This window comes from Molothrus ater, chromosome 19 (assembly GCF_012460135.2).
Source record: "Molothrus ater isolate BHLD 08-10-18 breed brown headed cowbird chromosome 19, BPBGC_Mater_1.1, whole genome shotgun sequence".
Classification (NCBI taxonomy): Eukaryota; Metazoa; Chordata; class Aves; order Passeriformes; family Icteridae; genus Molothrus; species Molothrus ater.
The window spans coordinates 1,068,001-1,092,270 of record NC_050496.2 but is presented as its reverse complement, the minus strand read 5'-3'; the positions used below and the strand labels follow the sequence as shown (position 1 = coordinate 1,092,270).

The 24,270-nt window shown below is 61.9% G+C and overlaps 1 protein-coding gene across 1 annotated transcript; it reads right to left on the bottom strand.

The window, feature by feature from the left end:
- Window positions 1-15,948: 15,948 nt before the first annotated feature.
- On the bottom strand, window positions 15,949-17,491 carry RNF222 (ring finger protein 222). The gene has a single exon (XM_036394753.2). It carries the CDS (start codon window positions 17,006-17,008, stop codon window positions 15,992-15,994), a length of 1,017 nt encoding a protein of 338 aa, XP_036250646.2. The 5' UTR covers window positions 17,009-17,491; the 3' UTR covers window positions 15,949-15,991.
- Between the last annotated feature and the right edge of the window lie 6,779 nt (window positions 17,492-24,270).

Below are 24,270 nucleotides of genomic sequence, written 5' to 3'. Positions count from 1 at the left end.
TATTTTTCACCCTGTGACAAACTAATTATTATTCTACTTAGACTTCTGTGGCTTGCAGATCCTCATATAAGGTTGGTAACTTTTTCCATGGGCCATAATCAAAGGCAATGGGGTCCAGGGTCTCTGAGCCCCCTGGCTGGGGTTTGGCCATCCAGGACAGCCACAGGGATGTCCTGAATTCCAACAGGATCGGGGCTGGGGCTGCTCTGGGGGCTGGGTGAGGGCTGGGGGACACCTCTGTGCTGGCAAGAGGATGGAGCCTGCAGGGAAAAGGAAACAGCCAAGGACCTGCAGAGCCTGTGAGGAGAGGATTCATCAGATGGAGCTCAGGATTTGCTGCCCAGATCTGTGGTGGGACAGGGAGGCAAAGGGACAGGAATGTTAGGGGAAAATCAGATTTATAGGGGGGAGATAACTGAGGGGAAACCCAGATTAACAGAGGGGAGGTAACTGGGGGAAAAATCAGGTTAACAGCAGGGGGATAACTGAGGGGAAAGTCAGATTAACAGGTAGGAGATAACTGAGGGAAAGCCAGATTAACAGCAGGGGGATAACTGCAGGTGAAAGTGCAGGAGCAAAGTGGGAATTCCTCCTTGGTAGCACAGGGTATAAATGCCTGACCACTGCCAGGGAAGGAGGGAATTTTGCATTGGAGTTCCCAAGGATGGGAACTGCATCTTTTTCTTGAAGTGAGCTGGAGCCTGAGGGCTCCTCACAAGGGTTTCTTAAGGAGCTGTGGCATAAAATTCACGCCCTGCTGTGGCCCAGCAAAGCCCCACAGGGCTGCTGGGAGATGAATTTCTGCCTCTGTGTTGTGGCAGCAGTGAACCTTCACCTCCTTGGGATGTGGGAGGCTGCAGACAGGGAGTATCCATGGATTTAAATGGTTTTATGGCCAACAGATTAAAAAAAGGGACAGTAGAAACAAGAGAGAATGTGCCATTTAACCTCCATAACCTAACAGTGGTGGGGGCTGAGAAGTCCATGAGGAGCAGGTCCCAGGAGAGCTCACCTGCCATGGCTGGGCAGGGCTGGGCTGGACGGACCTTGGGCCAGCCCATGGGCAAATTCCCCCCTTAGGGCTGCTCCCCTGCCCCTCCAGACCCTGTTTGCAGCTCCCCTGCCCCTCCAGACCCTGTTTGCTGCTCCCCTGCCCCTCCAGACCCTGTTTGGTGCTCCCCTGCCCCTCCAGACCCTGTTTGCTGCTCCCCTGCCCCTCCAAACCCTGTTTGGCTGCTCCCATTCCCCTCCAGACCCTGTTTGCTGCTCCCCTGCACCTCCAGACCATGTTTGCTGCTCCCATGCACCTCCAAACCCCTTTTTGGCTGCTCCCTGCTGTTCCTCTTCACTCCCACTGAAGCCTCTTTGGATCCTGCTGCGATGCTTTGGACCAGACCAAAGAAAAACACGTTCAGAGAAAAGATCAGGTTTTCCAGCAAACATAATCATGTCTCACTGAAGCAAGCTCAGACATGGTCTGCCAGCTTCCCCCGTGCTATAAAAAGAACAGGAAATCCATTACAAAGTCATTATCTCTGCAGAGCAGCTGAAAGAGGAAATATTGCCCTGCATCTCAAAGGTCGGGCAGCAAACCCGCCCGGCAGGCTGGGCTGGAGCACGCCCTGCTCCAGGTGCCTGAGCTGCCTCATTCCTGGGCTTCCACTGCACCAAAGCTGCCCAAAGGGGGGCACAGCCCTGGGGCAGACCCCTCTCTGAGGATCTCACATCCTGCCCGAGTTCCAGCACCTAAAGTGGTTCAAAGAGGGCTGGAGGGGGACTGGGGACAGGGCATGGGGGACAGCACACAGGGAATGGTTCTCACTGACCCAGGGCAGGGCTGGATGGGAGATGGGAATTGGGAATTGTTCCCTGGCAGGGCTGGATGGGATATTGGGAATTGGGAATTGTTCCCTGGCAGGGCTGGATGGGAGATGGGAATTGGGAATTGTTCCCTGGCAGGGATGGATGGGATATTAAGAATTGGGAATTGTTCCCTGGCAGGGCTGGATGGGGTATTGGGAATTGGGAATTGTTCCCTGGCAGGGCTAGATGGGATATTGGGAATTGGGAATTGTTCCCTGGCAGGGCTAGATGGGATATTGGGAATTGGGAATTGTTCCCTGGCAGGGCTGGATGGGATATTGGGAATTGGGAATTGTTCCCTGGCAGGGATGGATGGGAGATTGGGAATTGGGAATTGTTCCCTGGCAGGGATGGATGGGATATTGGGAATTGAGAATTGTTCCCTGGCAGGGTGGGCAGGCCCTGGCACAGGGTGCCCATCCCTGGATCCCTGGCAGTGCCCAAGGCCAGGTTGGACACTGGGGCTGGGAGCACCTGGGACAGTGGGAGGTGTCCCTGGGACAGTGGGAGGTGTCCCTGGGACAGTGGGAGGTGTCCCTGCCATGGCAGGGGTGGATTTGATGATCTCTAAAGTCCCTTCCAGCCCAAACCATCCCATGATTCCAGGATCTCAGGCACATTCACCCTTGGGGCAACCAGGTTTGTGCAGCTGCTGGGATAAATCCTTGAGGTGTGGAAGGGAGCAGGTGACCACTGGTGGCTGTGATCACACCTTCTCATCCCTGAGACCTTCCAGAGCTCCCTCCTGACACCGCTGAGACCTTCCAGACCTTTCCTGGAAACAGCCTCGGGCTGCTGAGGGCTGGTAGCCCAGATTGCCCTGGGATGCTGCAGGGCTGGCTCCATGCCTGAGCCACCCGGGCATCAGGTGAGATCCCAGCAGGAGGAGCTGCACTCGCCCATCCCTCCCCAAAATCCAGCAGCTCTCCCTGCCCTCAGTGAGAGCAAACCCTGCAGGGGGCTCCCAGTGCCCACAGTGAGTTTGAAACCCTAAAAACCCCTCCCTGTTTCCAGCCTGGATGTTGGGCACATGGAAGGCGGGCACAGAACAGCTTTGTCCTGGTGCCCAGGGCAAGGAGCTGCTCAGGGAGCAGAGGGTTTGCTCAGGGCTGTGTGTGTGTGTTTGGGAGTGGCAGAGGGAGAAGGCTGGGATAAAGTTGGGATAAGGCTGGGGTAAGGCTGGGAGACAAGAGGGATAAGGTTGGGAGGCAGGAGGGAGAAGGTTGGGAGAAGGGTGGGATAAAATTGGGACGAAGTTGGGATAAGGTTGGGATAAAGTTGGGATAAAGTTGGGATGAGGTTGGGAGACAGGAGCACAGCTGGGCAGGGCAGATTTGCACCCCTGGGACAGACTTGGACATGAAACAGCTACACCTGGGTGGGCACAGAGCACTGGGATTGGCTCCCATGGAACCCCCCAGGGCAGATTTGCACCTTTGGGACAGACTTGGATGTCAAACAGCTGCACCTGGGTGGGCACAGAGCACTGGGGTGGGCTCCCACAGAACCCCCCCAGGACAGATTTGCACCTTTGGGACAGACTGGACATGAAGCAGCTGCACCTGGGTGGGCACAGAGCACTGGGGTGGGCTCCCACAGAACCCCCCAGGACAGATTTGCACCCCTGGGACAGACTTGGATGTCAAACAGCTGCACCTGGGTGGGCACAGAGCACCTGGGTTGGCTCCAGGACCGCCCAGGCTGTGCTGCCCAGGGGCCGGGCAGGGGCAGGGCCCCGAAAGGGTTAAGGCTGTGTCGTGCGCTGGCTCCCGATTGTTCTGCAAGGTGTGTTGTGACATTCGCACTTCCTCCTGGCAGCGGGAGGCAGCCCCGGGAGCCGGGCAGGGCAGGGATGCTGCTCCCGCCGCCCTGAGGCGCTGCCCGGGCACCATGGGCACCCGGCGGGGGCTGCGGGGGCACTGCCCGGCCATCGCCCTGCTGGGGCTGATCTGCGACGCCCTGGGGCTCCTCTTCCTCCTCCTGGGCATCTTCGCTCCCCTCAGCTTCTGGGACTTCTTCGTTTACGGGGGGGCCCTGCTGCTGGCCTTCAGCCTCGTCTTCTGGGTCTTCTGGTACACCTTCAACATCGAGGTGCCCCTCGGGGAGCTGCCGTGCAGCTGAGCCCGGCCACGGGGGGAGACTGGTCCTGGCAGGAGCCAAAGCATCAGCAGAACGTGGAGAGCACCCCCGGCCACGGGGCGAGATTGGTCCTGGCAGGAGCCAAAGCATCGCTCAAAATGTGGAGAGCACCCCCAGCCACAGAAGGAGATTGGTCCTGTGCTCCTGGCAGGACCCAGACATCACTCAGAACGTGGCCAGCACCCCCAGCCATGGTGGGATCTTGGTCCTGTGCTCCTGGCAGGACCCAAAACATCATCAGAACGTGGCCAGCACCCCCAGCCATGGTGGGATCTTGGTCCTGTGCTCCTGGCAGGACCCAGACATCACTCAGAACGTGGCCAGCACCCCCAGCCATGGTGGGATCTTGGTCCTGTGCTCCTGGCAGGACCCAGACATCACTCAGAACGTGGACAGCATCCCCAGCCATGGTGGGATCTTGGTCCCGTGCTCCTGGCAGGACCCAAAGCATCACCAGAACGTGGCCAGCACCCCCAGCCATGGTGGGATCTTGGTCCTGTGCTCCTGGCAGGACTCAAACACCGCTCAGAACGTGGAGACCACTCCCAGCCATGGTGGGATCTTGGTCCTGTGCTCCTGGCAGGACTCAAACACCGCTCAGAACGTGGACAGCATCCCCAGCCATGGTGGGATCTTGGTCCTGTGCTTCTGGCAGGACTCAAACACCGCTCAGAACGTGGAGACCACTCCCAGCCATGGTGGGATCTTGGTCCTGGCAGGACCCAAAGCATCACCAGAACGTGCAGAGCAGCCCCAGCCAGGGTGGGAGTCTGGTCTGGTGCACCTGGCAGGACCCAAAGCTTCGCTCAGGGTGTGCAGAGCCCCCAGAAGAGACCCAAGGAGGGACCTGCGGGTCCTCACAGCAGCAGGGACCCGATGGAGCCTCGGGGGAAAGGTACCCACAGCTCGGGGGGCTTGGCTGGTGTGGGGATGCAGAGCTCCTGGCACAGCCCCCTGCTGCTGCCAGCAGCTCTCTGGAGCTGGGCAGGGTTTGGAGTGCTCTGGGGTGGATTAATGGTGGGCAGGAGGCTGGCTGGATGAGATGGGTTAATTCTGGGACGGGGCTTGCTGCACTTTGGAGTTGCTGCTGTCTGGGGTGGGATTCCTCAGTGCCTCCCATCAGATGCTGCTGGGACAGGAGGGTCCTGCAGAGCTGCTGATCTCCCGTGACAGCTTTGTGCTCCAGGGGGACAAGGAGCACGAGCCACCCCTCACACCCTGGGGACAAGGGGCATGAACCACCCTGGCCTCACACCCTGGGGACAAGGGGCACGAGATACCCCTGGCCACACACCCTGGGGACAAGGGGCATGAACCACCCTGGCCACACACCCTGGGGACAAGGAGCACGAGATACCCCTGGCCACACACCCTGGGGACAAGGAACATGATCCAGCCCTGGCCTCACACCCTGGGGACAAGGATGCACAAGCCACACACCTTGGGGACAAGGGGAACAAGATACCCCTGGCCACACACCTTGGGGACAAGGAGCACGAGCCACCCCTCGCTTTACACCCTGGGGACAAGGAGCACGAGATACCCCTGGCCTCACACCCTGGGGACAAGGATACACAAGCCACACACCTTGGGGACAAGGAACATGAGCCAGCCCTCGCTTTACACCCTGGGGACAAGGAACATGAGATACCCTGGCCACACACCCTTGGGGACAAGGAGCAGGAGCCAGCCCTGGCCACACACCCTGGGCAAACAGGGAGGGCCAGAAGGAAAATCCAGGCTGTGCCTCAGCACCAGAACCTCAGTGTGAGGTGTGAGGAGCACAGCCAGCTGCTCCTGTGTGCCCCCATCACACCCTGAGTGCTGCCTGGAGGCCTTTCCCACCAGGGAATGTCACCAGCAGTGCAAATCCAAGTGAAAGCTGTGTCACCAAGGCCCTGCTGTGACGTGCTGCAGGAGCCCAGTGACAAATGCTGAGCACACAGAAATGGGTACAAGGTACCAGGCCTGAACATTGGCTCTGAGATTAAGCCTTGTTAATCTCAGCCTTGGCTGGAACATGCCTGGCTGGTTTGGCTGCCACCCAAGGGGCAGAAAGGTCAGGTCCTGCCTGGTCCTGCAGCATGGGGAGCACAGAGCATCAGCACAGCCTGGGAACCTCAGAGGGCTCTGTTTGAGCATCAGCACAGCCTGGGAACCTCAGAGGGCTCTGTTTGAGCATCAGCACAGCCTGGGAACCTCAGAGGGCTCTGTCTGAGCATCAGCACAGCCTGGGAACCTCAGGGGGCTCTGTTTGAGCATCAGCACAGCCTGGGAACCTCAGAGGGCTCTGTCTGAGCATCAGCACAGCCTGGGAACCTCAGAGGGCTCCCCTTGGGCTGAGCTGGGAGCAGCAGCACCAAAGCTTGGGGGAGCTGCAGATGTGTGAGTGATGGACAGCACTGCAGGGATGGTGTCCTCCTTCCTGCCAGCACCCCAGGCATGTTCTCCTGTGAAATCAGGGAAATCAGGGAAATCAGAGAAATCAGTCAGTGAAACAAGGGAAATCAGTGAAAGCAGTGAAATCAGGGAAATCAGGGAAATCAGAGAAATCAGGGAAATCAGTGAAACAAGGGAAATAAGGGAAATCAGTGAAATAAGGAGCAGCCCCACAGTGCTTGGAGATGCTGGTGGCAAAGGAGGTGACAGCAGGAGGATGCCCCAGCCAGAGCCAGCTGTGCCCCCACAGCCAAGGAGGATGGGTTTGAGCAGAGAATGAGGCAGAGAGGAGGCAGAGATGGAGACACATCCCCACTGCCACCAGGGTGGGTGTCAGAGCACACCCTCACCATCAGCACCTGAGCCAGGCCAGTGCCAGGCAGGGACAGTTCCAGTGCCATGGCCCAGCTGAGACCCACAACAGGGACAGTTCCAGTGCCACATCCCAGCTGTGACCCACACCAGGGACAGTTCCAGTGCCATGGCCCAGCTGTGACCCACACAGGGACAGTTCCAGTGCCACATCCCAGCTGTGACCCACACCAGGGACAGTTCCAGTGCCATGGCCCAGCTGTGACCCACAACAGGGACAGTTCCAGTGCCATGGCCCAGCTGTGACCCACACAGGGACAGTTCCAGTGCCACATCCCAGCTGAGACCCACACAGGGACAGTTCCAGTGCCATGGCCCAGCTGTGACCCACACAGGGACAGTTCCAGTGCCATGGCCCAGCTGTGACCCACACAGGGACAGTTCCAGTGCCATGGCCCAGCTGTGACCCACACAGGACAGTTCCAGTGCCATGGCCCAGCTGTGACCCACACAGGGACAGTTCCAGTGCCACATCCCAGCTGTGACCCACACCAGGGACATTACCTTAAACAGTTCCCTAGAAAGCCTCCCACAGCCAGTGAGATTCTTTTTATTATTTTCTTATTTTTCCCTTGGTTTCCCCTCTTGCTGGCAGTGCTCACGGGGCTCAGAGCCAGGTTTTGCTGGGGTGGGGCTGCCCTGTGGCTGTCCCTGTTCCACAGCCCAGGATGCCCAGCCAGGAGCTCAGCTTTGCCCCCAGCAGCTCCCAGGGTGTTTTTCCACCCTGTGCCCTTGGCACTCGGTCCTTCAGCCGTTTCCTTGATGTGCCTGGGGATAAGAACCCGGGACAAGCCTCAGTGGGATCCTGCAGCTGCACAGGAGGAAGGGCAGCAGGAGCCCACACCCTCCTTTATTTGCTCAGGGGTTTTTGATTGCTGGTGCAGCCTGTAAATCCCAGCTCAGGGCTCTGTCACCGTCCCAGCTCTGTCCCCTGCCGTGACAAAGGGACGGGCAGGACCTGGTTATCGCCGGCTGGGGTCTGTGTACAAATCACAAATGGGATGGGACTGCTGGGAACAGCCTTGAGCTGTTGGATTTTCCAGCCTCAGCCTCATTCCATGTCTATGACAATGGGAAGATGCCAGCAGCTCACATCCCAGGCAGCAGACACAGAACTCAATGTCACAACTCACTTTATGAGTTTTGTGACCAATCCCACAAAGCAAAAGCACATTGACAGTAGTTCCATCCAACCACTGTAAGCACAGGTACCTTTGGTTAAACAATGCTTGCTTATTTCAAATACAATACCTGCTTGTGAGCCTTCAAACACAATGCACAGAGTTCCATCACTGAGCTTAGAACTCCCTAATATCTCACTGGATAAACTTTTCTGCAGCTCAGGGAGTTATTCCAGACAAGCATTAATACACAGACCATTGTTCTATTTGTCCTTTTCTACTTTTTACATCATTTTTCTGCTGCCCAATCTCATGGCTGCTGCTCAGCTCCAATCCCAGTTCTGCTGTTTCTGAGGCTGCCCTTTGCAGCTTTCCCAACCCCTCTGATTTTGTGGATTCCCACTCTGGTGGCTTCAGCATCCCTCATGCCCAGGCAGGAGCAACCAGCCAGGCCCAGAGGAAAAAAGAGAAAACCTCTCACCTGTGTGTGTGCCCATGGCAGGGACTGTGAGATTCCTGCTGCCCCTGTCCCACCCAGCACCCCCAGAGCAGCAGCTCTGATGGTCCCCAGTGCCCTTCCCTCCCCAGGGACACAGCCCCTTCCCTCCCCTGCTGTCCCAGGTGCCTCAGGCTGGGGCAGAGCCCCCTCCTGACAGCCCCAGGGGTGGGTGAGCCCCCCATGCTCCCTGTCCCCCTGTGTGGGCAGCACTGAGAGCACTGGCCCGGCCCCAGGGAGATATTGACTCAAGGGCTTCTCTTCCCCTCTGGGTTTTTGTGGTTTTGGGCTGTTGGCTGCAGCCTGGGGGCTGTTGCAGATCCTTGGGCTTGGCACAGCCCCGTGGCCATGGCACAGAGCCCGGGTGAGCACTGGGAACCAGCAGCTCCCTCTGCTCCCTGACCAGTCTGTGCCCCCCAGTCACACCAGTGGCACCCAAAGCCCTGCAGCGCTTCCTGCGCTGATGCTGCAGCCCCAAAATGCTGGGGGGGGCTCCAGGAGTCCCCTCCTGTGGCCTGGACCTGCTCTCAGCTCTCTGGGCTCCTTCCCGCTCTGCCCCTGCTGTGGATCCCTCCCTGGGCACCAGGACAGGCACCAGGGGCAGCACCAGCAGTGCCAGGGTTTGCCCATGAGTCTGGAACTTCCAGGGAGGGAAACTGGTCCTGTTGGGCCCAAATGTCACCAGCCTCACTCATAGCTGGAGCTGGGCTGGTCCTGAGTATCCCTGGGCATCCCTTGGCACCCCAGAGCCTGCTGGGGCCTGGCTGGGCTCTGTCTGCTGGGACAGGGAGCCCTGAGTCCCAGAAGTTTGATTCCACACCTCTTTATTGAGGAGAATTTCAATTTCTTAGCTATTGCCAGGGTGTTTTAAAAGCATTCACGTCTCTTCTCACTCTGTGTATAGGGAGAGAGGAAAGGACAGCAGAGGATGCCAGGAGGGAGCAGAGGAAGAAGAGCAGCCCCACACAAGGACTCTGCTGTGCTGCTCTGGCACAGCCAGCACAGAAGGAGCTGTGTCACTCTGCTGGGCTGGGGACACTGGCACAGCCACTCAGGACAGAGCCTGAGGGATGGACAGAGCCTGAAAGATGGACACAGTCTGAAAGATGGACATTCTCTGAAGGATGGACACCCCCTGAGGGATGAACAGACCCTGAAGGATGGACAGACCCTGGAGGATGGACAGATGCTGGAGGATGGACGTTTCCCGAAGGATGGACACCCTCTGAAGGATGGACACCCTCTGAAGGATGGACACCCCCTGGAGGATGGACTTTTCCTGAAGGATGGACATTTCCCAAAGGATAGACACACTCTGAAGGATGGACACCCCCTGAGGGATGGACAGACCCTGGAGGATGGACATTTCCTGAAGGATGGACACCCCCTGAAGGATGGACACTCTCTGGAGGATGGACACCCCCTGAAGGATGGACACTCTCTGGAGGATGGACAGACCCTGGAGGATGGACACCCCCTGAGGATGAACAGCCCCTGGAGGATGGACAGACCCTGGAGGATGGACAGACCCTGAAGGATGGACAGCCCCTGGAGGATGGACATTTCCTGAAGGATGGACAGACCCTGGAGGATGGACAGACCCTGGAGGATGGACACCCCCTGGAGGATGGACACCCCCTGAGGATGGACAGACCCTGAAGGATGGACAGACCCTGAAGGATGGACACCCCCTGGAGGATGGACACCCCCTGAGGATGAACAGCCCCTGGAGGATGGACAGACCCTGGAGGATGGACATTTCCTGAAGGATGGACAGCCCCTGGAGGATGGACACTCTCTGGAGGATGGACACCCCCTGGAGGATGGACAGCCCCTGAAGGATGGATAGCCCCTGAAGGATGGATAGCCCCTGAAGGATGGACACTCTCTGGAGGATGGACAGACCCTGAAGGATGGATAGCCCCTGAAGGATGGACACTCTCTGGAGGATGGACAGACCCTGGAGGATGGACAGACCCTGAAGGATGGACAGCCCCTGAAGGATGGACAGACCCTGAAGGATGGACACCCCCTGAGGATGATCAGCCCCTGAAGGATGGACAGACCCTGGAGGATGGACACGCCCTGGAGGATGGACACCCCCTGAGGATGATCAGCCCTTTTGCCCCCTCTCCCATCAGCCTGCACTCACCCCCTGCCCGCTGCTGGCCCGGCCTGGTGGCAGCAGAGCCTCTTGCCCCTGTCCTGAGCAGGGTCACAGAGCCACAGGGACGGGCTGACAGCTCTGCCACCCTTCCTGCAGGGCTGGCATGGCCCAGCAGGGCTGCCAGCTGCACACACTGCCCCAGTGCCAGGCTGGGACCTGCTCTGGGCAGTGATGGGAGAGCCAGACAGCAAAACCAGCGGGACAGAGGATTCCCTGAGCGAAATGCAGCTCTGGAGGGGCCAGGTCTGCTCACCCAGGGTCCCAGGCACCCTCCAAGGGAACACTCAGAGACCTCAGTGCTGAGAGCCGCTGGAGCTGAGCAGAGCTGCCAGGCCAGGAGAGCATTCAGAGCCTCAGCTGCCACCCCAGGGGTGGCTCAGCACGGGAAGGCCCCATGGCCTCTCCCTTTATTTGAATAAAGCCAAAAAGGGCTCCTCACTCTCCTTTTTGCACATAAACCTCTGATGTTTGTGGATTGATTTTCCTGACATGGGCAAACAGGGCTGCCCCTGCTGCCCCCAGAGCTGCCTTTGCCCAGGGGGTTCAGAGGGACCCCCCCGACCTGGTAGGGGACCCCAAACTCCTCCTGCTGCCCCCTCAGCCGCCGTGGGGTGGGGGACGAGCAGGATCTGCACATCCTGGAGGAACAGGTTCTGCCAGCCCCTGCCCTGTGTGTCCCCCACCCCGAGCAGGGGGTGCCCGGTCCCAGCCCCGGCCCCGGCTGGTTCCAGCCCAGCCCAGGCACAGGGATGGGCTCCGAGCTGGGATTTAACCCTTCCCAGCCCTGGCCGAGGGGCGCAGCTCAGCTTTGTCCCCTGCCAACAGCCACAGGGACAGAAATCAGCCCCTCACCAGGGGACAGCTCCAGCCCCACCCCTGTCCCCATAATCCCTCATTTTGGGATGCCCAGCACAGCCCAGCCCCATCCCCATCCCATCCCCATTCCCATCCCCATCCCATCCCATCCCATCCCATCCCCATCCCCATTCCCATCCCATCCCATCCCATCCCATCCCATCCCATCCCCATCCCATCCCATCCCATCCCATCCCATCCCATCCCATCCCATCCCATCCCATCCCCAGCTGGCTCTGCAGGGCAGAGCAGGAGCTCACAGGAGCTCAATAATTGATCAATAATAGTTCAATAATTGATGTCCAGGCCTGGCTGATGGATCTGGGGCTCTCTGGGGCTGCTCCCTAATGGAGCTGCAGCCCTGCCTGCCCAGCGAGCACTCCTGGGCTGCTCAATTCCCACTCCTGCCATCCTGTGCCATCAAAGTGCCACCTCCTGCTGCTAATGATGCATGACACAGCCTTTGCTGGGGCTGGGAGCTGCTGCCACCCTGCAGAGCTGGGCTGGGGCAGGCCAGGGCAGTGGCACACGCTGGCACCTGCCAGGAGGGTGATGGAGCAGCCACAGCCCAGCTGAGACCAGCCCAGGAGGAGCATGGCACAGCTGGGGCACAGCTGGGGCACAGCTGGGGCTAAATAGAGCCCAGCTGTGGGCAGAGGGGGGGCAGGAGGTGGCAGGGGACACCTGGGGATGTCCCAGCCCCAGCCCAGGGTGCAGGCTGTGCTCTCTGCCTGCAGGGAGTGTCCCTGGCCCTGCAGCCGGTGCCAGGAGCTGGGATCTGTGTGCACAGCCCTGGCTCCCTCCCCACAGCCCCATTAGGCAATAATCGATGATAATTGACAGGCAATCATTGCCCTAATGGGCTCTGCGGGTCACCTGGCCATGCACACACTGCTCGTGGCCTTGGGTGACCCCTGGCTGCTGTGCCCAGCCTGGACACTGGGCAGGGCCAGGGCTCCAGTGTCACCTGTGAGACAGGGGTGGCACAGCCAGGGGCAGGGCTGGGCCAGCTCAGCACCGAGGGGACTCTGATGGGCGCCCCAGGGAGGGCTGGGAGCCAAGGGACATTTGGGGTGCAGCAGCAGTGGCACAGGGGGGCACCCAGGGCAGCCAGGATGTGGCCAGGAAGCTGCAGCAGCTCCAGGTGACATGCCAGGCAGAGCTGGGTGTGGGGAGCCTGGGCCAGGGCTGCACAGGAGCAGGGATCAGGCAGATGTGAGGATGAAATGTTCCCCTGGCAGGGTGGGCAGCCCTGGCACAGGTGCCCAGAGCAGCTGGGGCTGCCCCTGGATCCCTGGCAGTGCCCCAGGCCAGGCTTGGAGCACCTGGGACAGTGGGAGGTGTCCCAGGGGTGGCACTGGGTGGGTTTCAGGGTCCCTGGGTCCCAGGGCCTGGCTCTGCTCCAGCAGCACGGCAGCAGGGCAGCCTTTGCAGCTGCACAGGAGATCTGGAGCAGCTCCCCACATCCAGGAGGACTCCAAACAGCAGGGACATCCCTGGGGAACACTGGGACACAAGGCCTGGGCTGGGGACAGCGAGGATATGGGGACAGCGAGGATGTGGGCACAGTGAGGACACGGGGACAGGGAGGATATGGGGACAGCGAGGATGTGGGGACAGTGAGGATGTGGGGACAGCGAGGACGTGGGGACAGTGAGGACATGGGGACAGTGAGGACATGGGGATAGTGAGGACGTGGGGACAGTGAGGAGATGGGGACAGCGAGGATGTGGGGACAGTGAGGAGATGGGGACAGTGAGGACATGGGGACAGTGAGGACATGGGGACAGCGAGGACGTGGGGACAGTGAGGATGTGGGGACAGTGAGGATGTGAGGAGAGTGAGGACGTGGGGACAGCAAGGACATGGGGACAGCAAGGACGTGGGGACAATGAGGAGATGGGAACAACAAGGACATGGAGACAGCAAGGATGTGGGGACAGCAAGGACGTGAGGACAGTGAGGACATGGGGACAGCAAGGACACAGGGACATCGAGGACACAGGGACATCGAGGACACAGGGACAGTGGCCCTGGGCACCAGGCAGCACTGTCAGCTCAGGAGCTGCCAGGGGCACAGGAGGTGCCATCCCTGCATGTCTGGCCCAGCATTTCCCGGGATGTCCCCAGCTCCTGTCCCTGCCCGCCATCCTTGGCCAAGCAGTGCCACCCTGTGGCAAACACCCTCCTGTCCTCCCTGGGTGTCCCCTGTGCCCGTGCCCGTGCCTGGCACAGCACCAGACACCCCCAGCCCCTCCCAGTGCCCCACTGCAGCTCTCCCCATCCCCGCTGCCCTCCCAAACATCTCCAGGGCTCTGTGCCTGCAGGGAGTGCCCTGTGCCACCCTGTGCCACCTCCCACACGGGGGCTGCTGCCCTGGCACCTGCACTGATTGCCCAGGCACAATTAATGACAGGGTTTGTGTTAAATAATGAGGCAGGCACACGTCAGGACAGGTCACCATTTCTTATGAAACAGCATTTCCATCATTTCCATTCCAGCGCGGTGTCTCAGGCACTGCTCCCACGGGGCCGGGGCCAGGGCACCCCAGGTTTGGGTGGGGACACTGGGACAGGGCTGGGGCAGTGCAGGAACCTCCCGGGGAGCAGGGGGCCAGCAGGGCAGCGTCCCCAGCTGTGACCCCAGGGCTGGCAGGGGACACCATCGGCTCCCCTGCCCCACAGTGCTCTCCCACCCCAGCCCCTCCTTGTCCTGATTTGTTACCCTGAAAGCCCTGTCTGGTCCCAAAAACATCCTGCTGGCACTGCTGGCACTGCTGGCACTGCTGGCTGTGGTTGTCACTCCCTCAGGAGCATGGGAACCCTGGGCCAGCCCTGTGCCCTGCTGCCACCTCCCATGGGGGACAGGCAGGGACGTCCTGCTCACGTTGGGGGGACAGTGAGGGATGTCCTGCTCATGTTGGGGGGACAGTGAGGGATGTCCTGCTCACACTGGGGGGACAGTAGGGGATGTCCTGCTCACACTGGGGGGACAGTAGGGGATGTCCTGCTCACTTTGGGATGTCCTGCTTGCATTGAGGTGACAGTGAGGGACAGTCTGCTCACTTTGGAGTGACAGTGAGGGAATCATGCTCCCATTGCGGGGACAGTGAGGGACAGTCTGCTCACTTTGGGGTGACAGTGAGGGACATCCTGCTCACATTGGGGGGACAGTGAGGGACAGTCTGCTCACTTTGGGGGGATAGTGAGGGACATCCCGCTCACATTGAGGTGACAGTGAGGGAATCCTGCTCACATTGGGAGGACAGTGAGGGAATCCTGCTCACATTGGGGGGACAGTGAGGGATGTCCTGCTCACATTGGGGGGACAGTGAGGGATGTCCTGCTCACACTGGGGGGACAGTAGGGGATGTCCTGCTCACTTTGGGATGTCCTGCTCACATTGGGGTGACAGTGAGGGACAGTCTGCTCACTTTGGGGGCATAGTGAGGGACATCCCGCTCACATTGAGGTGACAGTGAGGGAATCCTGCACACGCTGGGGTGCCCATGAAGTCACCCACATTCCCGGGTGACAGAGTGAGAGCAGCACCCACGGGGCCAGGGACTGGGTCAGGAGGACAAAGGTGACGAAGGCGCAGACTGGGCTGGGGACAAGTGCCATGAGTGGCCCCAGCCCCAGCAGGGGTGTCCAGCAATGCCCTTCTCCCTCCCCTGAGAGCAGCCTCAGAGCTTCCCAAACGCAGCTGTGCCCCCCTGCTGCCCTCCCTGGGCTGGGGGCTGGCACTGGGGTCCCCTCAGGTGGCACCAGTCCCAAAGAGAGCAAAGCCAGGAGGATTTTGGGGCTGAGCAGTGCCCAGCCTGTCTGGCACGGGTGAAAATGAGCCCCTGGCTGTCAGACCTCAGGAGTGGGGTACAGGGACAAGGAAATGTCACTGTGCCACGGGGCTCTAGCAAGGAGAGCAGGGTGAGACCCCAAATCTGCCCCCTTGTGATGGCCAGAACTTGGGCTTGCCCCCAGCCCCTGTCCCTGGTGCCCCTGGCAGGAAGGGAGCTGTGCCAATGGGAGTATGGGCACACCCTGGGGAGCTCAGAGAGAGAGGGCACGGCTGGCACTGCCTGTGGGGCCAGCTGGGCCCCCCTCCCAGCCCATGGCCCTGCAGGGAGGCTGAGAGGGGAAGGGGAGCCCAGCAGGGCCAGCATTGCCCTCTCCATCCTCGGGTTTCCCTGCCCTCATGCCCAGCGGCTGCAGGCTCTGGTTTCTCCATCCCACGGTGCTCCTTTCTCCAGGAGCTTTCAGAGAGGGGCTCCATCCCGGGATTTCTCCAGGAGCTTTCAGAGAGGGGCTCCATCCCGGGATTTCTCCAGGAGCTTTCAGAGAGGAGCTCCATCCCGGGATTTCTCCAGGAGCTTTCAGAGAGGGGCTTCATCCCACAGTGTTCCTTTCTCCAGGAGCTTTCAGAGAGGGGCTCCATTCCATGGTGTTCCTTTCTCCAGGAGCTTTCAGAGAGGGGCTGTGTCTCGGCTCCATCTCGGCTGTGTCCCCGCACCAGCGACACTGCCCCGGTGTCCCAGCTGTGCTACAAGTCCCTCCTGACCAGCAGCAGCCAGGGCAGCACGGCGGCCAGCATGGCCACGGTCAGCACCAGCATCACGGCCAGGGCCATGGGGGACTGGCAGCACTGCAGCCCCAGCGCCAGGCTGGACGAGCCCGAGCCCGAGCCCGAGCCCGAGCCTGCGCTGGCCGTGTCCCCCCCGGAGCCGCCGGGCAGCCCCGAGGCGCAGCGCTGGGCGGCCAGCAGGGGCATGCCGTGATCGCTGATGACAAAGATGTGAGCCTCCCGTGCCAGCCCCGCTCCGGGGGCAACCCGCCCCAGGCTCTGCTCCGGCAGCACGAAGTGGCTGGGGACCACCAGAGTGTTGGGGGGCTCGCTCCTGGCCAGCTGGGACAGGGAGGATGGGGACAGGGGCACCTCCAGGGTGTTGGGGGACTCGTTCTTGGCCAGCTGGGACAGGGAGGATGGGGACAGGGACACCTCCAGCATGTGGCTGGGCTCGCTCTTGGCCAGCTGGGACAGGGAGGATGGGGACAATGGCACCTCCAGAGTGTTGGGAGGCTCGTTCTTGGACAGCTGGGACAGTGGCACCTCCAGGGTGTTGGGGGCCTCACTCTTGGACAGCTGGGAGAGGGAGGATGGGGACAGGGACACCTCCAGGGTGTTGGTGGCCTCGCTCCTGGCCAGCTGTGCCAGGGGCACCTGCAGCACGCGGGGGTCGGTGGCCCTGGGCAGCCACAGAACCTTCTTCCTGCTGAGGAAGGTGACGAAGCGGCACACGGGGCACACGATGCTGCTCTGGACGTGCCCGCCCAGCTTGGCCGACAGCAGGCACTTCACCAGGCAGTCGTGGCAGAAGGTGTGGCCGCAGCTGAGCCGGCGGTGCGTGGCCTCCAGGGGCTGGAACCGCTCGTAGCACACGGGGCACTCGGCCGGGGCAGCCTCATTGCTGGGGAGGGGCTCGGACATCCCTGCTGTGCTGGCCGAGGAGGGGCACAAGGGGTTAATCAGGCTCGGGTGGCAGCGATCGGCACTGAGCATGTCTTCAGCTCTGCTCCTCCCTGCCCTCCAGGCACTGCCCACCCTGCCAGGGAACAATTCCTCATTCCCAATATCCCATCCAGCCCTGCCAGGGCACAATTCCCAATTCCCAATATCCCATTCAGCCCTGCCAGGGAACAATTCCTCATTCCCAATATCCCATTCAGCCCTGCCAGGGAACAATTCCTCATTCCCAATATCCCATTCAGCCCTGCCAGGGAACAATTCCCAATTCCCAATATCCCATCCAGCCCTGCCCTGGGTCAGTCTGAAGCCATTCCCTGGGTCCTGTCCCCAGTCCTTGGCAATTCCTCATGGGGTGGGATGGGTGCCCACCATGGCCTGGCCACTCTCAGGGTGGGATGGGTGCCCACCATGGCCTGGCCACTCTCAGCACGGTGCAGCCCCTGGGCAGGGATGGAGGGAGGATCCCAGCCCCAGAGCCCTGCAGGGCAAAAATCCCTGGCTGCCAAAGCCCAGGGGCAGGGGCTGAGCCCCTGCACAGAGCCCTGCCTGCTCTGCAGAAATTGCAGACACAGACTGTGCCATTGCAGACACAGACTGTGCCACTCCAGACTCACCCTGTGCCATTCCAGGCTCACACTCTGTCACCTGTGTCTCTGTGCTCAGCTGCTGGCAGCTGGGAATTCCCATCCCAGGCTGGAACCTGCCAAGGACAGGGAGCTGCTCCCATCCCAGAGACCTCCAAGGGGCCTGGGGGAGCCTGGAGCAGCCAGACTGGTGGAGCAGGGAGGTGACATGGCCAGGGAGGTGACACAGCCAGGGCAGGCAGCAGACACCCACACCAGGCTCCTTCCAGGCTGCTGGGGGATGGCCCAGGCTGGTGGCCAGGCCATGGTGGCCAGGCTGTGCTGGTGGCCAGGCTGTGCTGGTGGCCAGGCCATGGTGGTGACCAGGCCATGGTGGCCAGGCCATGGTGGCCAGGCCATGGTGGTGGCCAGGCCATGGTGGCCAGGCCATGGTGGCCAGGCCATGGTGACCAGGCTGTGCTGGTGGCCAGGCCATGGTGGTGGCCAGGCCATGGCATCTCCAGGCTGTGCTGGTGGCCAGGCCACGGTGGTGACCAGGCCATGGTGGCCAGGCTGTGCTGGTGACCAGGCCGTGCTGGTGGCCAGGCCATGGTGGTGGCCAGGCCATGGTGGTGACCAGACTGTGCTGGTGGCCAGGCCATGGTGGTGGCCAGGCCATGGTGGCCAGGCCATGGTGGCCAGGCCATGGTGGTGACCAGGCCATGGTGGTGGCCAGGCCATGGTGGTGGCCAGGCCGTGCTTGTGGCCAGGCCATGGTGGTGGCCAGGCCATGGTGTCCAGGCCATGGGCATGCTCAGGCTGGAGCTGGGTGCAGCCAGCCTGTGCCAGGGTTAGTCAGAGAGGAGGGAGGCAGAGCCAGCCCAGCCCAGCCCAGCCCCAGAGCAGTGAGGGGTGCTGCCATGGGGCTGAAGCCCTGCCCTGCCTCTCCCCGGGCACGAAGGGAGAGGGCACGGAGGAGAAGGGAGAGGGGACAGCTCCCTCAGCCCTCAGAGCAGCTCAGGAGCCTGACCTTCCTCAAGCTGCAGGTGTTTCCAGCCCTGGTGGCATTTCCAGCCCCCGCCCAGCCCGCTCCCCTGTTCTCACACCCGGCTGTGCCATGGCCACCCTCCCAGCCGGTCTGGGGTTCTGCCAGCCCTGGCCAGGCTGCCCTCCTCCTGCAGGGCTGTCACCCACGGCCACAGGGACAGCAGGACCCCCCCCCCGCTCCTGGCACGGAACAGAGCCAGGCTCCTGCCCTGGCTCAGGAGGGATCTGGGGCTGCTCCCCTCCCTCCCTCCCTCACCCCGTGCCCCTAAATCCCCCCCTTACCTGCTGTGGGGTCCCAGGGCAGCGGCCCCTCCATGCACGGCTGTGCCCAGGCACGGGGCTGGCCCGGGACAGCTCCGGGACACCCTGGGGACACCCCTGGGACACCGGGTGCCGGCTGCGTCTGAGGAGGGCGCGTTGTGCAAAGGCTGGAGCGGGGACAGGGCAGGGACGAGCTGGGACAGGGAGGGACAAGCAGGGACAGGGAGGGACAAGCAGGGGCAGCTCCCGCGGAGTGAATGCGGAGGAACCCGTTCGCCTTTAAAGGGCTCCGCTGGCCCGCTTGGCCCGGGAGTGGGCGAGGAGCCGGCGTCAGGCGCGGGGGCAGGGACAGGGATGGGACAGGGACAGGACAGGAGGCACGGTCCTGCCGTCCCCGTGTGATCCTGCGGGGTCAGGGACAGGGACAGGGACAGGACAGGAGGCACGGTCCTGCCGTCCCCGTGTGATGTTGCGGGGACAGGGACAGGGACAGGGACAGGACAGGAGGCACAGTCCTGCCGTCCCCGAGTGATGCTGCGGGGTCAGGGACAGGGACAGGGACAGGACAGGAGGCACGGTCCTGCCGTCCCCGTGTGATGCTGCGGGGTCAGGGACAGGGACAGGGACAGGGACAGGGACAAGGACAAGGACAGGAGGCACGGTCCTGACATCCCCGTGTGATGCTGCGGGGTCAGGGACAGGGACAGGGACAGGGACAGGGACAGGGACAGGGACAGGAGGCACAGTCCTGCCGTCCCCGTGTGATGCTGTGGGGACAGGGACAGGGACAAGGACAAGGACAGGAGGCACGGTCCTGCCATCCCCGAGTGATGCTGCGGGGTCAGCCCAAGGAATCCGGCACCGAAGGGGTGCCGGGAGCCTCTGGGGCTGCAGCGCGGGCTGAGCTGCACATCCTGCAGCGGCTCCTGCACCGGGGCTGGGCTCTCACCCCGCTGCCCATCCCTCACCCTGCCCTCAGCCCCCACAAGCTTATCCATCTCCCCCCACGCTTGCTTTGCTTGAATTAGAGCGGGAAAATCATCGTTTTCTTTCTTTCTGGGGTGTCCATTCTGCTCCTCAGGCACCTGGCAGGATGGACCCCATCACGAGGAGACCACTTGAGCCAAGGCAGCCTAAAATGCACAAGGGCAGCTCCTCGTTCGGGCTCTCCTCGCTGGTTTCTGCGGTGCCCAGGAGATGGTGCTCTCGGCTGTGCTTTGGCACCAGGAGCGCACGCCGGCAGCACCGAGGGCAGGCCGGGGTGCCAGGGTGCGGGGGGACAATGCCCACCAGCCGGGGAGCTGCCCCTTCCCCCCGGGATCAGGGGATCTGCTCTTCCCCTGCCATTCCATGGGGTGAACGCTTGTCCCACACAAGGAACAGCTGGGAGTGACCCCAAACCTCTGACCCCAAACCTGTGACCCCAAACCTGTGACCCCAAACCTGTGACACCAAACCTGTGACACCAAACCTGTGACCCCAACCCTGTGACACCAAACCTGTGACCCCAACCCTGTGACCCCAACCCTGTGACACCAAACCTGTAACCCCAAATCTGTGACCCCAAACCCTGTGACCCCAAACCCTGTGACCCCAAACACTGTGACCCCAAACACTGTGACCCCAAACACTGTGACCCCAAACCCTGCTCTGGTCTCTGCTCCCCTCCAGAGGCTGCAGAGGGACCAGGGTGGTGGCACAGCCCTGCCCTGGCCCTGCCTCCCTGCTGGTGCCACCAAACCCCCGGGAATGACCCCGAGCCTTATTCTGACACCAAATGGGGGGGATTTGATCCATCCCCCTCGTGCAGAGCCACTCAGCCCCCGCTCCCGTGCCTGGGAGAGCAGCTCCAGGGGCTCCTTCACCACTTACTGCCCACCAAAGGTGCTGTGTTCCCCCCAAAGGTGCTGTGTTCCCCCAAAGGTTCCCTCCCCATCACCACCGGCTGTGGCGAGGGTATCAGATTTACTCACCCCCCGCTCATTCCCCACCCGTTTTGCTGCTGTCCGTGTGTCTGTCCGGCCGCTCCGGGAGGGTTCGGGGGGCAGCAGGAGCCGCTTTGTGCTGTCGCTAATGCTGAGTGACTGCTCCTTTGTGCTGCCGCGTGGGAACAGCCCCGCGCACAATGCGGGACAGCGGGGCCGCCCCGCCGCAAACACCCCTCGAAACCGCGCTTAACCAGGCGGGGACCCCTGGGAAAAACAGCCCCCAGCGCCCGGCCTTTGTCACCAACCGGCTGGGAAAGGTGGCTTTGGTGGCACTGCTGGCATCCCTGCCTGCTGCTGGGACAGGAGGCACCGGGAGCACAGGGTGGGGTTAAAGGATCCCAGAGGAGAGAAGAGAAGAGAAGAGAAGAGAAGAGAAGAGAAGAGAAGAGAAGAGAAGAGAAGAGAAGAGAAGAGAAGAGAAGAGAAGAGAAGAGAAGAGAAGAGAAGAGAAGAGAAGAGAAGAGAAGAGAAGAGAAGAGAAGAGAAGAGAAGAGAAGAGAAGAGAAGAGAAGAGAAGAGAAGAGAAGAGAGAAACCAGGGCTGTGCTGCTCCGTGGGTCGGGGGTAGGTTAATTCCTTGGGTAATTAATTTAGGGTTGAATGGACGCAGCCTTGGCTGTTCTGGAAAGGAGAGCCCCTCGTTCTCAGAGCTCATTTCCAGCTGCCTCCCAAGCCAGGATTTGTGTTCTGATTGCAGATCCAGCATGGGGCATTATCCAGCAGAGCGAGGCACCCCAAACCTCCTGGTGTGGGGCAGCACTGACCCCTTGTTCCCACGGACAAACAGCCAGGGGTGCAGACAGATGTGCAGACAGAGCCCTCTGACCCCCAGAGCTCCCCAGTGCAACCTCAGCTTGGCTCATTCCCCCTCAGGGACACTTCTGTCCCCTCGGAGGGGCTGCTCTGCCATTAAAGAGTGAGGAAAAGGCTGCACCAGGACCATGTGGGACACTCCATGCAGGACATTTCCTGCTGGCTTCTGCAGTGCTCAGGATCCTGGGAAAGGAGATATTCTCCCAGATGGGCCTCCAGATTCTGCACAGTCACCTCGATGTCCCTCCCTGCCCTCCAGAGAGGGTGACAGCGAGCCAAGGGCACGGTCAGAGGGAGGGAGAAGGTGACAGCTGGGTGGGTTGGTCCAGGCTGTGGCAGCACCAGCATCATCTGGGAGCAGAGAGCACAGGGAAGGTGTCCTGGGAACAAGGCTGGGAGCAGAGAGCACAGGGAAGGTGTCCTGGGAACAAGGCTGGGAGCAGAGAGCACAGGGAAGGTGTGCTGGGAGCAGAGAGCACAGGGAAGGTGGCCTGGGAACAAGGCTGTGCTCCCAGGAGGGATGAGGTGGCTCCAAGGGCGGTTTGTCACCAAGGGAGGTTTGTCACTGCTCCCAGGACGCTGTGGCTTCCCCTGCCTCTGATTCAGGTGTCTCGGGGCCGTGCAGTGCTGCACGTCCTGCCCGCTGCTCTGACGTGGCTCAGCAGCATTTGTGGCCTTGTGCAGCACCCAGGTGACACCGGGTGACCCAGAAAGGCCCGTGCAGGGCTCAGGGGACAGCGAGGCTGGCTGGACACCCGGCTGGGGACAGGTGTGTGCCCTTCATCCTCGGGCTGTCTGCAGCAATCCATGGGAAATGCAGCACGGATAACCCCATGCACGGATGGGTGGGAGGAGGTTCTGGGGACAGAGGTGGCCGTGGTGGCATTGTGCCCAGCGGCTGTCCCAGGTGCGGTGCACCTGTCCCAGGTGTCCTTCTGCCGAGGGAAGCACAGGGGCATCCCGGCTGCCCCGCCCGCCGCTAATGACAGCCCGCACGCTAATTACAGGGCAGGAAATGAAACACGAAGCCGGCCGGAGTATCGGGGCAGTGCCGGGGAGCTGCGGGGCACGGCCCGCCCGGGAGCCCTGCGGAGGAACCCGAGCAGCCCGGGGACTGCGGGGACAGCGGTGGGGCAGCCCCCGGAGGGACACGCTGTGCCCAGAAAACGGGAAGGAGGAAGGCACGATGGACAGGGACGGCCGTGGTGGCTGTCAGCTCTCCTGGGCTCAGCTCGGGGCCAGCGGGGGTCCCTGGGGAGCTCCAAAAACCTCAGAGTTCCCTGCTCCGGGGACAGACTCCGTGTGCGGGGGGCGAGGCAGCGGGCGGGAGGAAGGAGGAGGAGCTGCCCCTGCCGGCCCCAGAGATCCCCGGAGGGAGGGAGGTCCTGGGATCGCGAGGGATGGATGTCCTGAGCCCCGAGGGATGGATGTGCTGAGCCCCGAGGGATGGATGTGCTGAACACTGAGGGATGGATGTCCTGAGCCCCGAGGGATGGATGTTCTGAGCCCCGAGGGATGGATGTCCTGAACCCCGAGGGATGGATGTTCTGAACCCCGAGGGATGGATGTCCTGAGCCCGAGGCAGGGATGGATGTCCTGAGCCCCGAGGGATGGATGTCCTGAACCCCGAGGGATGGATGTCCTGAACCCCGAGGGATGGATGTCCTGAACCCCGAGGGATGGATGTCCTGAGCCCCGAGGGATGGATGTCCTGAACCCCGAGGGATGGATGTCCTGAACCCCGAGGGATGGATGTCCTGAGCCCCGAGGGATGGATGTCCTGAACCCCGAGGGATGGATGTCCTGAACCCCGAGGGATGGATGTCCTGAGCCCCGAGGGATGGATGTCCTGAGCCCCGAGGGATGGATGTGCTGAACACTGAGGGATGGATGTGCTGACCCCCGAGGGATGGATGTCCTGAGCCCCGAGGGATGGATGTCCTGGGATCGTGAGGGATGGATGTCCTGAGCCCCGAGGGATGGATGTGCTGAACACTGAGGGATGGATGTGCTGAACACTGAGGGATGGATGTCCTGAGCCCCGAGGGATGGATGTCCTGAACCCCGAGGGATGGATGTCCTGAACCCCGAGGGATGGATGTCCTGAGCCCGAGGCAGGGACGATGTCCATGCCCGTGTCTGGGTGAGCCCCTGCCGGGGTCACCGGAGCAGAGCGGCGGAGGACGGGCAGGGGGCAGCTCGCGAAGGCCGCAAAGGGAGGAGGGCGGGACCGCCTCACCCCGGGGACTGCCGGTGGGACGGGGGCGAGCGGGGCGGGGCGGATCCCCTCGCCGTGCTTGACGGGGGCAGGGGGCGAACGGGACGAGAACCAGCGGCGGCACCGGCACACCGGGAGCGGGCACCGGGGAGCGACACCGGGGACCGGTGCGGGGAGTTGCACCAGGGAGCGGCCCCGGGGAACGGCACCGGGGAGCGGCACCGGGGAGCGACACTGGAAGCGGCACCGGGAACCGGCACCGGGGAACGGCACCGGGGAGCGACACAGGGGAGCGACACCGGAAGCGGCACCGGGAACCGGCACCGGGGAGCGGCACCGGGGAGCGGCACCGCCCAGGCCACGCCCCCGCCACCCCGGCCCCGCCCCTCATGTGACGACAGCGCCC